Source organism: Pipra filicauda, unplaced genomic scaffold (assembly GCF_003945595.2).
Source record: "Pipra filicauda isolate LSUMZ 115617 unplaced genomic scaffold, ASM394559v2 scaffold60_size3304689_pilon, whole genome shotgun sequence".
In the NCBI taxonomy this organism is placed as follows: Eukaryota; Metazoa; Chordata; class Aves; order Passeriformes; family Pipridae; genus Pipra; species Pipra filicauda.
Genome location: NW_024104765.1, coordinates 547,178 through 562,219, shown reverse-complemented (window position 1 = coordinate 562,219; position 15,042 = coordinate 547,178). Strand labels below are relative to the sequence as shown.

General features: G+C 41.8%; 1 protein-coding gene across 1 annotated transcript in view; it reads left to right on the top strand.

Annotated features, from left to right (window-relative positions):
* The window catches only part of LOC113999848, a 47,019-nt gene extending 33,075 nt beyond the window's left edge, over positions 1 to 13,944 (top strand). Inside the window, exons 4-7 of the mRNA XM_039388115.1 lie at positions 1,290 to 1,335; positions 8,468 to 8,553; positions 9,436 to 9,578; positions 12,377 to 13,944. Of these exons, the coding sequence (XP_039244049.1) occupies positions 1,290 to 1,335; positions 8,468 to 8,553; positions 9,436 to 9,578; positions 12,377 to 12,639 (538 nt within the window). The 3' untranslated portion in view covers positions 12,640 to 13,944. The remainder of the gene's footprint in view (positions 1 to 1,289; positions 1,336 to 8,467; positions 8,554 to 9,435; positions 9,579 to 12,376) is intronic.
* Positions 13,945 to 15,042: the final 1,098 nt, after the last annotated feature.

Here is a 15,042-nt window from a genome sequence, read left to right as displayed (position 1 = left end):
CAGGAACTTGATGAAGGAAACAGAAAAAAATTAACTAGGGCATTACAATGAACTCTGGGACATAATAATAAATGTGAATTTCCTTTTGTGATGCCCATTTCCCCTTTGTGTAGGTACCTGTCAGGAACCACATATCAGATAAAACAGATGATAACTATGCCAAGGAAACCTGGGACCCTTAGCTGGGCTAATGGCCCAGCTAGCGTTAAAGCCCCCTTAGTAATGACAATGGAAATGAATGACTGTAATAAATAATGAACATTGGCCTTTAGATAAGATGTATTTTATTTCCCAGTAGTTAAGAGTATTTATAAGCTACAGTCACAAATGACTGGCTTGTGCTAAATGTAGCTTGGAGTAGGCAGACAAAATTTTCTTGGAAGTCTCTGGGCAAATTCGGTAGTGACGACAGCAATACTTTCAGCAGTACCACTTGTCCCCCATCTGCAGGAGCAATATGCAATTTAGTGCTTAGAGTATTTTGAAAGAAATGGCTACAAGGGTAGTCAATAAAGTTTGGATTAGTGTCCCTGCTCTTTGAGCACCAGGGTACAGTGTAGGAAACCAGGAGGGGAACCACAAAAGGGCCTGGGGAGGAAGCCTTTCCCAAAATCAAAGGGCCACAGATTCCTTGCATGGGGATGGGTCAGACACCTGGGTAATCAGAAGGCTGATGCTCTTTTCCCTTGGACAGTCTAAATGAAAAAGTGACTTCCATCTGCATGCAGTGGTTCCCCTGCCTGCCCTTCTCAGGGAATGTGCTACCTCCACAGGCATGTGAGAGAAGCTACCTTACTGAGGACTGCTGTGGGCAGTGCTGGGCAGGAGTGACTGGTGTTTACTCCTTCAGGTGCTCAAGGGTTTTAACAGACCAGTTCTGGAGACACACTGAAATTGCTGGTCACTCAGTGGCATTTAAGAACTTGTAAATTCAAAATAAAACTGAGCAAGTAGTTCCTTAAACCTTCCAGTCAGTGACATCCCATCCTGGCAAAGGGGGCAGCTGGGCAGCACTGCCAGCCCTTGGAAAGTACCTAGCTTGTTTCTTTCCACTTGACAGAGTCCAAAATGACTTAGTGGATTTCATTTTCCCTGCTCCCAGGATTTACTTTTCACCCATGCACAAAGGAGGAAATATGTTACTAATACACCAGAATTCTGGAAACATTAAAAAAAAAAAAGGGGGGGAGGGCGGAGGAAGGGAGGGCAGTGGTGGGAAGGGGAAGATGGGGACCTCTGCCAACTAGTTGTTCCAGTGATTTTCAGTCTGTGAATTTTATTTACCACAGATCCCTCCAAGATTTCCAGGAAGGTGCAGAAGCCCAGAAGATAGGTGTAAGTCAACTGCAAATGACAGTTCTCTTGTTTGGCTTTAACATACTCCTTGAAGTACACCACAACCCCCATAAGGGTCTCTGACCATGGGCTAAAAATTACTGTTCTTTCACCATAGCTATAAGAAGGGAGACAGTGTCAACTTGAGAGGCCACTTTCACAGCTGCTGAAGCCATGGAGAGCTGTTTCAGGGGCTCAGGGCAGTGCAGCGGTGATCTGTTTTCCATTGCTTAGAGTAGTGAGGCTGTCTGGTATTGTTGTGGTATGCTGCTGGAGAGAGAGATGCTCGGCTAGTACAAATCAGTGCATATTGTCAAAACAGTTTGGACTTTACAGTCCATTTACTTAGCTGTTAAAGGCACTACAGATGCTTTTAGTAAGCAGAAAGTTTTCACACAAAAATTGGAGACTTTCAGCAGACAGCACTGCAGTTCCTGTGAGGACAATGCCTATGAAAAAACCATCTTTGGTAAACAGGAAAAAGGAGATGATCCGTTTTGATCAGTGACTGCAACAATATAATTTCTAGAAAAGATTAGAAGAGAGGCTACTCAGATAACATCTGTTCTATTGGCACAACCTGTTGTAAACCTGGAACACTGAAAAAAATGAGAAGAGAGACCTATTAAAATATCAAGCTGCAAAACCCACAAGCAATGGTGTGATTACCTGGAGAAGAAGTGCAAAGCTTTCTTGAAAGTCAATTTCCTTTCTTTGAACCCCTGTTCTCCTTACAGTTTTGTGTTCTCTCTATCAAAAAATACATGGCCATTACACTTAGCAGGGAAGACGGAGAATTGGATGAGTTATTAGCAAAGCTGACCAAAACATGGAGATATTTAAAACCTGCCTGGATGCAATCCTGTACAACCTCCTTTAGGTGAACCTGCTTTAGCAGAGTGATTGGACTACATTATCCACAGAGGTGCCTTCCAAGCCCAACCATTCTGTAATTCAGTGATAAACAGAAGCAAGAACTTCTTAAAGCTCAATATATATTTTTTAAATGCCAACAAAGAATGTGAAGGAAAGCAAGCATATTTCTTATAGGCTACTGTTACAGGGAGATGAAGTAGCTGAGATGGGATATGAAAGAGTCTGAAGATGACAGCACCTAAAGGAAATAGCGCCATGATATTTCTTCAGGTTCCCAAAGTCATTCAAAATGTTAGATTGAATTTCTTTCATCAGACATTATACTAAGTGGAATCTCTACCAGTAAAATCACATTGCTGTATGAATGACCTTTCTTCTGATAAGGATTTAAAATATGTATTTTTAATCAGTCAGAAAAATCAGCTTTTGAGACAAATTATTTACATGAGCAATATGGTTTATGGCAGTCCAGAGTCACCAGAAACTGTGCTTTTCATGACTTGAATGTGGCAAAATACCCAAAACCAGCTTTTCTTTTCCAGAAAAATTCTGTTTTCTAAAGCAAAATAAAGGTAATTAAAATATAATTAAAATATAATCCAATTATTATTGTTTTATCATTAACATCTTTGGTTCTTTCCCTAATAAAAGAAGATATACATCGATGATCTAATTCTTCAAAAGAACTAATTTTTCAAGATAGAAGAGTTGTGAGTATATAAAAGCATCCCCCAAGAAATGCAAACCTGTCAAACCCTGGTTTATGTTGTATTTCTCTAAGTCAAAAATGTCTGCAGTGAATATTATCGAATTCAGTCTCTGTGAGAGATCCTCTGAGACAGGTTTCAGCTCAGAAGAAATTGTTTTTCCTGTGAGGAGGGTGAGGAAATCAGTGAAACCAGAGCATGATAATGACCCGGTCTCCTAAAGTTTAGGTATAATATTTCCAGTAGCCACCACCATAATGTACTTTATTGAAGGATTCAGTGGACACCTTGGTAACCATGAGAAAAAAGCTCAGGGGTTTTGTGCGGATACTTGAGGTGTAGCAACCCTAACATGAAATATACATTAGCCACGAAATCAGGTCAGCATACAGCATATCTCTGAAGGCTTTTTGTGAAAATTCACAGCTCTTTTGGAGCAAGTCTGGATTTCAGGAGGGCAGAGCTGCCCTGCATGGGCAATCTTAGCTGAAAATTCAGTGCCAGAGGGCAGAGCACTGGGAGCCACATTTCCTCTCAGACTGGCCTGGCCTCAGGGAGGTTGGGGGTGGACAGTGGTCCTTCCCACTGGGACTGTGAGTGTAGGGGAGAAGTCCTGGGCAGGTGGGAATTGCTTCTCCGTCCTCCAGCCACTGCTCGCCTGCCCCCGTCCTGTTGGGTCATGGGATGGGCGTTGGATGGGAGATGGCAGCAGAGAAATGTTGCTGCAATGAACCTGATCACAAGGGGCAGCCTTGGGGCTGACTGGATCCTCTGGAATGCCAAAAACTATTTTATAACTGTATGAGATGAACCTTTGAAAATTAAACTGCAATAGAGGCCACATACCCTTTTGTTCTCCATTACTTGACTGCAGGATTTCTCCTGCATACTAATTTTGCTCAAAGTAAAGTAAAGCATCGGTGAGATGCAGTTTCAAAGTGAGCAGGTGTTTTTTTCTGTGAGTGCTCTGTACAAATTACTCTGTCAAGAAAACGTTCCAATTCGAGATTGAAATTCTTCATATCTGGTAATGCCAAAATTGTGGTTAATGCATTAACCCATTGAAGATGATGCAACTTTTAAGGGGGTGAGGAAAGCTAAGTTATTTCTGATGACAGTGTGTTTGCATTTCTCAGATCCCTTCCATCTGTCTACTAAAATGCACCCTTTTCCAGGGTAATACAGTCAGCCTTGAATTCTAAGAAGTGAACAAGGGGCCACTGTGAGAATAAAGCACAGGCTCAAAATTCAGACCAGTTTCAGTATGATTTATCTCATTTGACATCATCCATCTATATGTCAGTCTCTCCCTACTGGCAATGAAGAGAGGCACTTCCAACTAACCCCTCCTAAAGAGATGAGTGAGCCAGATCTCTGAGAGGTGCCCCTCTCTGTTTGGCTGGAGAGGAGGTTTAGTCATTTACCTTGGATGAAGTGCCCTGTGCTTCAGTAGCTACACTTACATGAGAGGAAACCAGGAGACAGTGGCCTTGGAAAGTTGTCAACACTGTGATTTTTACATGTCTCCTCCAAAACACTCCAGTGAAGACTATGGGGCATAGACATCTTGGAGAAAATAAGCAGTTTCAGCTGGCCTCAGCCCTGTGTCACAAAGTAGCCAGAGTGGCCAAAAGCTGGAAAGATGTTGTGCAAGAAGCCTCCTCCCTCCAAAAACACAATGCTAAATGAGGGACCAGAGAGATGCATGCAGCCAGCAAGTATTCTCTCTGCCTCATTTAATCAAGACAGTAAGATTAGCTCTGGGATGAAATGAAATCAATTTTCTGATGAAAAACTGCTGGAATTAAATTTCTATTAAATATTTTACCACTGTCTAATTTCCACAGAGATTTTAATTTAGTGTTGCAAAAACTTATGAGCAAGTACACTATTCTTTTAGATGACAATTAAGGTATTTTGATTCAGAAATGATGTTAAAGTGTTGTACACAGACCACTTCTCTCATGTTCCTGTGCTTTGTGTAAACAAAGCCACCAGCCAGAAAACCTCTTCTGATAGGTGCCACGTGACACCCCCACGGAGACATGATCACCCCACAGAGCCAAAGTGGGAGTGCAACACATCAAAACTACTTTGTTCACTAACCATTACCTCAGATCAGAAGTATTTCAAATTTTTTTCTCAAAAACATAAGCATTTTCTACTGAACAGTTTTGCCCACCTCCCCTTCACTTTCTTTGAAAAATGTCGTAGCAAAACACCCTTTTGCTGTCAAGGTCTAGTTTGTACCCAGGGCAAGTCTCAGTTTCACGACAAATGTTCCAATGGGAACCTGGTCCAGACGTTTACTGGGCCCAATCTCCAGAGCACTGTGTGCCCCCAGTTTCAATTAACATCAGGAGGAACTGGAAATGTGTGGCACCAACAGGACTCAGGTCCCTCTAGGCAAACAAAGATCTAGTTGATTGCACTGTTAACTAAGGATGGAGTACCAGGGGAGATGAGGAGAGCTGCAAGCTCCATCACACTGCTGGCACTCTAGGAAAGCTACATTACAGGCAAATTCACCCACAGCCACCTCAAAGCAGAGCTCCATGCTGGACATTTGCAGGCCTGTCTGTTTCATCCTTGCTTTGCTATAGCTAAGATGCAGTTTCTATTATGCAGCTGCTAGAGGATTATGGGGACATCATAGGACTAGCAACCTCTCCATAGCAGTTTTAACACTGGGGCTTGCAAAAATCTGTAAATAAATTCCTGCGAGGAGCTACCATAGAAATTTTCCTTTTGACCACAGCTGGAAGAGCAAACTTCTCATTCATTTTATGTCCATTTTAATTTTCTTTCTTATGAGAATTTAAGGTTTTTTTCCTAGATAGTGAGAGCTGTTCAGCATCAAAACCAGAAATAATTTTTGAAGAAAAACAGTTTCTTTAAAAAAAACCCTGGACTAAAGGTACTGTTGAGGTTTAAAAACAATTTGAAGACAGAGGTAAAGACACCTCAAAAAAATCTTGTGTTCTCTAAAAAGCATCAGTTCCTGGTTCTGAAGTGTCATTATCACTTAAAAGTTGGACTCAATGACCCTTGTGGGTCCCTTCCAACCCAAAATATTCTGTAACTCCTGTCTGTGACTCCTGTAATTATAGAATCACAGAATATCAGGTTGGAAGGGATCTTAAGGATTGTCTCATCCAACCTTTCCTGGCAAAGGCATGATCTAGACAAGATGGTGTAGCATCCTGTCCTGCTGAATCTTGAAGTGTCCACTGTTGGGGAATCCACCACTTCCCTTGGGATATTATGCATTATTAACCTGTAAGCCAAATAAAAGCGGGCATGAAATTTTGAAAAGTGAAAGGAAGAAAAAAAACCCAAAGAGCACTTATATAGTATGAATATTACCTGCTATCTGAAGCTAAAGCTTTGAAAAATCCCCATGTCTCCTTTTTAAGATCTTTGACAAGAGCAGTCATTTTACAGCCTGCATGCACATGCATCATTTTTTTTGGCAGGATGACGAGCTCTGAGAACAATATGGGGTAGGTCAGGGTAGATGGGATGGACCTTTTCTGGTCGATGGGTGGCCTTGCAGGTCACACTGCTCTCCAGTACTGCAGGTTTTCTGTACCAGGGAATTTCATCAAGAACAATGAAAAAACAATCCAATTCATGAAGCCTTCCAACAGCTACAACTCACATAGTTTTTTGGATCCCAAACACTTCCTGAAGCCAAAACAGAGACTCTGATACTTTGGAACACATCAAGATACTTATCTCAAGGAGCCGATGATTTTCAAAGGCTCATGGTTGTTAACTGCTACTGACAATAAAATGGATTTAAGGTCATAGCTGCCATTTGCAAGGGGTTGCCCAACATATGAAAACTTCATCCCCAATCTTCCGAGCTGAACTTCCTCAACAGTGAACGTAGCTAACTGTACATCCATCCCATATTCAAAGAGCATACAAGGAGGCTGAAGAGCCATTACCTCCAGGGGAAGGCACAGATAAAATCTTCAATGACAGGGCAACCAAACCATGCCATGCTTGCCAGCTCTCAGGGCTGTCTCTGGACGATGTGGATCTCAGGGTTGCTCAGGGTTGTGTCTGGACACAGGAGAAGCTTGATCCAGACAGTAGCAGGAACTGAAACAGCATGAGGAGTGGTACAAGCCCTGAGATGTGCAGGGAGGCAAGTGAGGCATATCGTGCTGAGACCATGGCCAAGGAAGTAGGAACAGTGGGCTTGGAGGGAAGCCACAGAGATCCAGAGAGGTGGTGGATGGTATGTGGGCTCTTCTTTGGGAATTTATTGTATCTACATGGAGAACAGAGAGATTGGGGTGAAAAGATGAGCTTTGTCAGGACTTCTGTGGTGGAGGTAGAGTGGTGAACCCTGTCAGGGCTGTGAGGAGAGGCTGGTTAGGATCAAGATGCTTGATCATGCATAGCAGGATTGCAAACACCGGGATGAGTGCATGCATGAGTCTGCATGTATGTCCCACGTGCACAGACATAGTGCTGTTGTCACTCAACCCACGGCATGACTAGCAGAGCCTTTAAAAAGAAACCACACACGCACAAATATTTTATGTGCATGCCTTATGTATAAGGCATGGGCCAAACGACTTGCCCACACAGTTCTGAAATGTACCCTTTTACTCCTTTTGGTGCCAAGGAAATGTTTTTGACTACAAATGGTGACAGGGACGATTGCACAATCCAGTCCATACGTATGAAAACCAGCAGGCTGAGCATAAATGTCTATTTGAAGGAATACAGATGAATCAGTAATGATATTAGAGTGATTAGCCAACTGCTTTAATTGATATGTACAAAACCATATGTGCTTATAAGCTTACAAATGCTAACTCACACTTATCACCATCTGCACAGAAAAGTCACAGTAAATTTCCTTTTCCTAAATGCAAGTTTGTCATTTTAAAAGGGATAGGCTAGGGAGGGTACTGAAAGGCTGTGCCATGAAAGGCCCTTCAATACTGACAAGGGCGTCTCTCAGACCAGATTTTTTTAGTGACCATAATAGAGTTCAGTTGTTGGCCAGGTCAGTGCAAAGACATGAGAGAAATTTAATAACCAGTTTTTCAAGAGGAAAAATAAAAGCAAGTTCTTACAAGAAATTATGAGGAAGGCTAGTTGTACGTTGGTTCCCCTTCCTCTCCAGTTTTCTCCTGGCTCTGTCCCAGGGCTGTATATGAACCCACAGCAAAAGGCTAAAGAAGAGCAATCCAGAAGTAACTAAACAACATAAGAGCAGGTCACTGGTCACCGAAACTTCTGCTGGAAAAGCAATGATGGCAGGAAATAGTCAAGTGTGTTTTTTGCAAAGTTACTGTGAGAGTCTCTGGCTGTAGATACAAGTCCTTACCACCTCAGCCAGGTAGAATGTGGGGACCAGCTCCAGCTGTATTGCTGCAGAACAGTTCATGACCATGGTCTTTTATTCAACTCCAAGCAAAATCAGCTGATTCTGTTTAAAATCAGGTATGATGGTAGCTAAGTGAATTGCAAGAAATATCACAGAATGGCAATCCCATCACCAGAGCAATTATTTGGCTTGACAGGAGTGCTCTGCAGGCTGTAATGTGGGACCATCATGCCAGAAGAAGAGCAGCAAACAAGTTCATCAATCATCGGCAGGATTTACTACGTGAGTCCAGGGCTAAGGAGAAGCAAATGTGCACCTCCCCTAATTTCAATAACAGCAGTGTAGGTGTAACCATGTGAGTTTCATTCCTTCCTAGTTGCTGGAGAGCAAGGCTCTTCTGAACTCTAAATCCTGTGCTCTGTTTTAGTTTTTACTTTAGGCTGAGGTGAGTCACAGTGGAGGCTCCATCACTTACGTTAATCAGATCTCATCTAACTACAAAGGGACCCCAAAGGGACTGGCTTCAGTGCATTCATTGTGTCCCACATGTGATGTTTTCACTACTAGGAATTATTATGCTCTCTGAAGCACTTTAAGGAACACTATCAAAATAAAATCTTTTTACTGGCTAATCTTCACTGGCCATAGGAGAAACTTGCACATATGTTTGCAACTGTACAGAGTTTTATGCATTAGCAAAGTCTATGTCCTATTTAAAAAGAGGTGGGAGCTTAAAGTTAAGGTGCTATATTCATTCATTCTAAATGCATGTGTTTTCCCATCCCTTCAGAGTACAAATATTGTCCAGATCACCCACTATCAGTCATATTTCTGCTACTGTAGCCAGAGCACAAAACTGCAGTGTTGATGCCAGATCCATGACTGACTCTACGGAGAAAACTGGCATCCAAGCTGGCATGAAGCTCCCAACATAATTTGGTCCCTCTGATGCAGAAGAGTGAATTTTGCATTATATATTGGTTTTGTTAAATATCAGATGGCCTGTAAGCTTATGGAACAAATCTGTGGTGATACTTGGGAGTTTAAATTCTGCTTAAAATCAGGAGATAAAGGAAAAAAGTGTTTATACATCCCCATGGCCTGAAGGCTAAGTCGCTTGCTTAAGCAACACAGCCAAAAGTTTTATCCTGGCTGTCTCCACAGAAAGATCCATCAGAATTGCCTGTGCTACAGCCTGCCATTTTTGACTTGGGCTTCATGGCAGAAGACTATTAAGAGAGAAAAACTGATAAGGATTCTCTTGACACTTCTGAAACATGGAGGATACGCATGTGTGACAGGGACAGGTGAGTTACTCTCATTTGAAAAATCTTGACAGCACTGTGCACTAACAGTGTCATAAATATTCTATCTGTGCTGCAAAGGAAGCAAAGAAGTTGTTATAATTCAGTTGTTACCATTGTGTGAGCACTGTGTTCTGTCTGGGTGACCTACAGGCTCAGAATAATAATGATGGAGATTCATCAGACCTCACTAGCGACAAAGTGGAGAGGGAGTATGTGATGGGTAAAGGCTTTGATCACATTAGACAACAGCAGCTGAAGGAAGGGTTGGATGAGAAGGTGCATATGAAAAGTATGATTTTTAGACAGGTCCCAGTAGTTCTGGAGTGACAGGGAATCCCTGGGTGCCTGCAATAAGTGTCAGTCACTGCCAATTTAACAGATGCCTGAAACAACTCACTCCTGAGGAGCTGGCAAACACGCCAGGGAAGCAAATGAGTAAGAAAATGATACAGTGGCCCCCAAAATGCCCCCATCCCACCTGATGCTTCATGCTACTGCACTTCAGGAGCAACAATGACTGGTAAAGCATAGCTAGTATGGAGGCAAACTCTAGGCCATGGTCCAGCTTGGATGTGTGCAAATTATATTGTAGGAACAGAGATACCAGCTCATGTTTGGTGAGCATTGGCACCTTGTGCATGTGGCCAAAGCAATACAGGTTCAGTACTTCCCAAGACAGGCATTACAGATCAAATTAGTCCCTTGGGAAGCAGCTGCTCTAGAAAGCCCAAGAAACCACCTCAAGTGTGAGAGTCTCGGGGTGTTTTCTTCAGCTGGGATATCCCTCTTTCCCCATCTTCCTGTGCCAGCTGCCTCCAGTTATGGAAAACTCTACTCAGGATTTCAAAAGTCCCAGAATAATGTAGCAGGAGCAAGTCGTATGCAATTGCTACTTTGAGAAAGCACACTCAAAGGTGTAAAAGAGAAGTGAACTTGGCCTCTGTCCCATGAAATCCACATATCAGGTAGTTTGCCCTGAAAATACAGCAAATTAAGTCCATTAAAAAAAAAAAAAGGACCTAATACAAAGTAGTTCAGAAAGTACTGATTTTATTCAAGGTGTTTAGACGTACAGGCATATATTAGCATACGTTAACACCTTGCTCAGTAGAAGCTTAGGGTCAATGTTAGAGCATAAGAAAAATGTAGAGTATATCTCTAAAGTGCACTGGCAATCCCCCAAAACAGTGGTCTCAAACCAAAGGAACTTACTGTATTTTTATCCAGCCATGACATTCAGTGTAGAGTCAACACAAGAACAAGTCAGAGTAGCACACATTAGATGTACTGATGGATTTGAAAATCAGTAGTAAATAAAGAGCCACAATCCAATGACAATTTCTAAAGGCATTTGTGATTTCAAAACTCAGTTTTATAGCAAATATAGCAAAATAGATCAACAACAGAACTGTATGTTAATAGTTGTGCAGAAGAGGACAAGAAGGAACTTGAGAGGCTATCCAAATCACCCTCATCCCAAGGAAGAGCCAATGATACATTTACCAGCTCCACAAGGGGTTGATTAGCCTATATTTAAAAAAAACCCCAGTAGCTGCAATGTAAGCTGTGCACTTCTTATCCTGCAGACATGGCAAGGAAGTTGTTGTCTTTCTCTTTAGAGACACTTTTAACAAATCTGAAGGCTCAGTCCTTCATTCTGTACACTTTGCTGACCCAGTTAGTTTAGGCCTCCTGTGGAACCCATGTGTTTGAGATGTGTCAGCAGTGGTGTTCTCCTCGGGATTCCCTCCAGCCAATTCCATTTGCTTTGAAGTGCAGCATCTGAAATTGATCTTAAAGCTGCAGCAGAGGCCCTTTCAGTGCTGACCGGAGCAGGAGGAATATTTAATTTGTGTTGCAGGCTAAACAGCTGTCTATATTCCCCACTGTAACACTTTTTTCTTTTTTCACCATGTAGAGATAGTTAACTCCTGTTGAACCTGTAATTCATTGAAAACTACAGTCTTTTCTGCTGAAAACCAAGTATTTGCCATTAGATATTCCTGTATAGGGGTATTTCTACCCGAGTGTGCTACCTTGAATTTCTCCTTCTTGAAACTGATCCTCTTTATTTTCAGACTGTGCCTCCCATTGGGGAAGACTGTTATGAATTTCTATTCCTTTCCTTCAGCAAGTTAGCAGTCCCTCACAGGTTCACATACATCAACCAAACCATCGGTGGGAACACAGATCAGAGATATGGTATCGTCATACCATCTCTTTACAGAATAGTTGTTAGTATCCTTATCTATAAGAAAATCTAAAGCCATGACCAGTAACATTTACAGGTGGTACAAAGAGTGACATGCTGTCACAGTCCAAAAGGAGTGACAACCTACTCAGGTTCACGAAGGAAGTAGGCCTGTTTATTCAAAATGGCTCTCTCTATAGGGGGAGAGAGGAACTTTCTAGAAATGGGGGTGTGAACAGTACATGTAAGGAAGGGAAAGGAGGGAACTCGACTTAATAGGAAAAGCATAGGAGGGATTACATTTTTATAAGGGAAATGGGGAAGGATATAACCTTATTAGGGAGGTCTGCATTGCGGCAGAAATTAACCAGTAGGAAAAGGGGAATATAACATGAGGGAAAGACGGCTAGAAGATTTTATAAAAACGTAGAGGTACAGTACATTTAAGCATGCATTAACAATAAAACTGGAACTCTCTTAGAAAACTGTTTCAGTCCATTGAATCTGCCCAAAGTTTGGTCACAGAATGTTCTCCTCATCGAGGTTTTAGCCTAGAGCCTCCTGCAATCTCTTTTTCCATTGCTGAAACTTCTCTTCTTCGTCCAAGCCACCTCCAACAACATACTAAATAATGACACATCAATGACACAAAGAGATCTGGATAACTTTGTAAACCAAATTCATCTGAGAAGTATGTCAAAATGCAGATCACAAGCATATTTGGCAATGAAGAATGGCGGTCACACCTGTGGGATGAGGGAGTGTGTTTTTGAAACTGGGACTCTCCTCAAAATTAACCCCCTGAAAAGGCATCTTGAAAAAAAAATAGCAGCAGGGCATAACAACAACCCTCGCATAAGTAAGCAATGAATCGTGAAACAGAAAAAACATCCAAGGATGGGATCTTTTAAAAATGTCTCCTATATAAATATTTCCCAAGTTAAAATTAAATTGACAATTCATTTTTCTCAGAAGCCAGTAATGCACTTCTTTCAGATACTTTCTGACCAGCAAGGTGTCATATGACACCATATGCATAACAGTGCCTAAGATCTGCAGTGTCAGTGTGATTGCTTACTCAATGAAAGGAGTGGTGACATTCGTACTACTGTCAAATGTTCTACTTTCATGAGGGCAGAATTCAGGTTTGTGCATTCGGGGCACCAGATAAATATGTTGGACAAGGAACCAAATGCTGCTGTCCCCAGAGGAGTCTGCAATAATGCATTTCAAACTTTCAAAGTCTTAGCCTGTAGTACAGAAGCTGCACAAACCAGTGGTTTCTGGAAGTTCTAAGCAAGGAATTCTTCTTATGTAGTCCATCTTGCCAGCATGTCTGATTGCAAAAAATGCTTATGAATTAAGGACCAGTATGACTCTACAGTTGAAGAGCCGAGCTGAGAGCTCTGTTCTGAAATCATTTATGCTGCACAGTTGAGTAGAGACTACTGAGGTGGAGTCGCTTGCCCAGAGTCAGTTAAAAACTAGAGAATTGAATAAAGTTCTTCAGTGCCTGAACCACTAACAGAACATAACTTCTAAGTGTTCATCAAAGAGCAGAACTTTTTTTTAATTCCTTGCTAACAACTTTCCACAAACAGCAATAAGGTTTGCAAAGAAGTGCAATGTCAGACCCTCTATGTCAGCATTCTTGACCAAAAACTGGAAGTGCAGCAGGAGTCTGGTTTCTATCATAGCCTCACAGATAGTGGATCCTCAGATCTGGAAATTCAAAACAGTCCTCTCAAACTGGATATGAAGCGTCACACATCTCATCTAGTCTATTGGCTCCAAGGATGGAGCTCCTTCCTATGCCAATGGCCATAATTACGCAGGGATATGCAAAGCTGTACTTGAAGAAACTCTGCCTGTTTTGATGATGGCATCACAGAGAAGGTCATCTGTCTAAAGCCCACAAGCAGTTTCATCCAAGCAGACTTCAGAATCCAGTGCCCTAGAGCTCCTTGAAGAATTTCAGAAAGCTGGGAGAAGATTTCTTTTTGCTCCTCTATGATACTGAGAAAGAACTATTGAACCAGTTCTCCCTAGGTGAGCTGCAGCTCTGAAATCTCCTTTATTTTCCCTATTTTTAATGTCTAACTGCCTGAACTGGTCCTATACAGTATAGTACAGATCTAACTACTTTCTAATGTATTTAAATGTATGTAATAAAAGTATGGCTACAGTGCAATTAAAGTGCCATTTCTTTCATTTTAAATGTCAGTGTAATTAAAGTTCACAGATAATAATATTCACAAATCTGTAGATTTTTCCAGGCTCCTCGTTTAGTATTTCTGGAGATTTACATATGTGAAAACTTCATCTTCCATTATCACTAGTGCTTGGTTAGCTGTGGTGCTGCTCTATTCACTGTCTCTGACCTAAGGCTTGCCTATGCTGAATATCTGTTGCAGGCTGATATGTGATCTATCATGTTAGACTTGCACTTGTTTATCACTTTTATCAAAAATCACCTTCCATTTTACAGTTCTTTAATCTGCAAACAACTTAGATAGTGAGATAGTGCATCCTCACGCACAGTAGAAAAGGATGAATATCCTTTAGAAACAGCCTCTGCACCCCCCAGCAGCCTCTTGCTTTCACACAGGGCTATGCCAGTGGCTGCCATCATACAGCCTGATCATTAGTGTGCTGTGTTGTTCTGGTTTTTGTGCTTTTTAGTTGTCTTTTACACTCCCTGTGCAACAAGTAGAGCAGAGCCAGACCTTAGCCATGGCTCCTGTCTGAAAAGCCATGGGAATTCTTCTCTTGTTTCTTGCTTCCCTGATGAAAACCAAGAGACTCTTCCTTTCTGGAGACAACAAAATTTTTCACATGTAGAAATTTTAAGAATTCCCCTGAATCCTAGCCAGGGTACAAGTGAGCTTCTTGGAAAGGGAAAACCGAAGTTCACATTTTCAGAGCCAAGCCACTGAAGTAGTAAAATGTTCTGGTTGGGTTGTAAGAAGATTAGCACAGCTTTTTCATGACCAGCCTACAACCTACAAGTGAACCTCCCTGCCTCTGGTACTGATGTAGTTTTGGACATATTCTTCATAAAGAAAATATAAAGCAAATGTTCTTATAGACTGTGCATACTACTGCACAGTAATCCCTCCCTCCCTCCCTCTCCCTCAAAAAAAGAGGAAACCACATTAACTCAGCCACCAGCATACATTGGGCAAGTGTAGAGCCACTCCCTTCCCTAGCATTGAGAAAGTTTTGAAGATAATCACAGCAGGCTTTCTGTGCAACCACACACTTCCCTACACA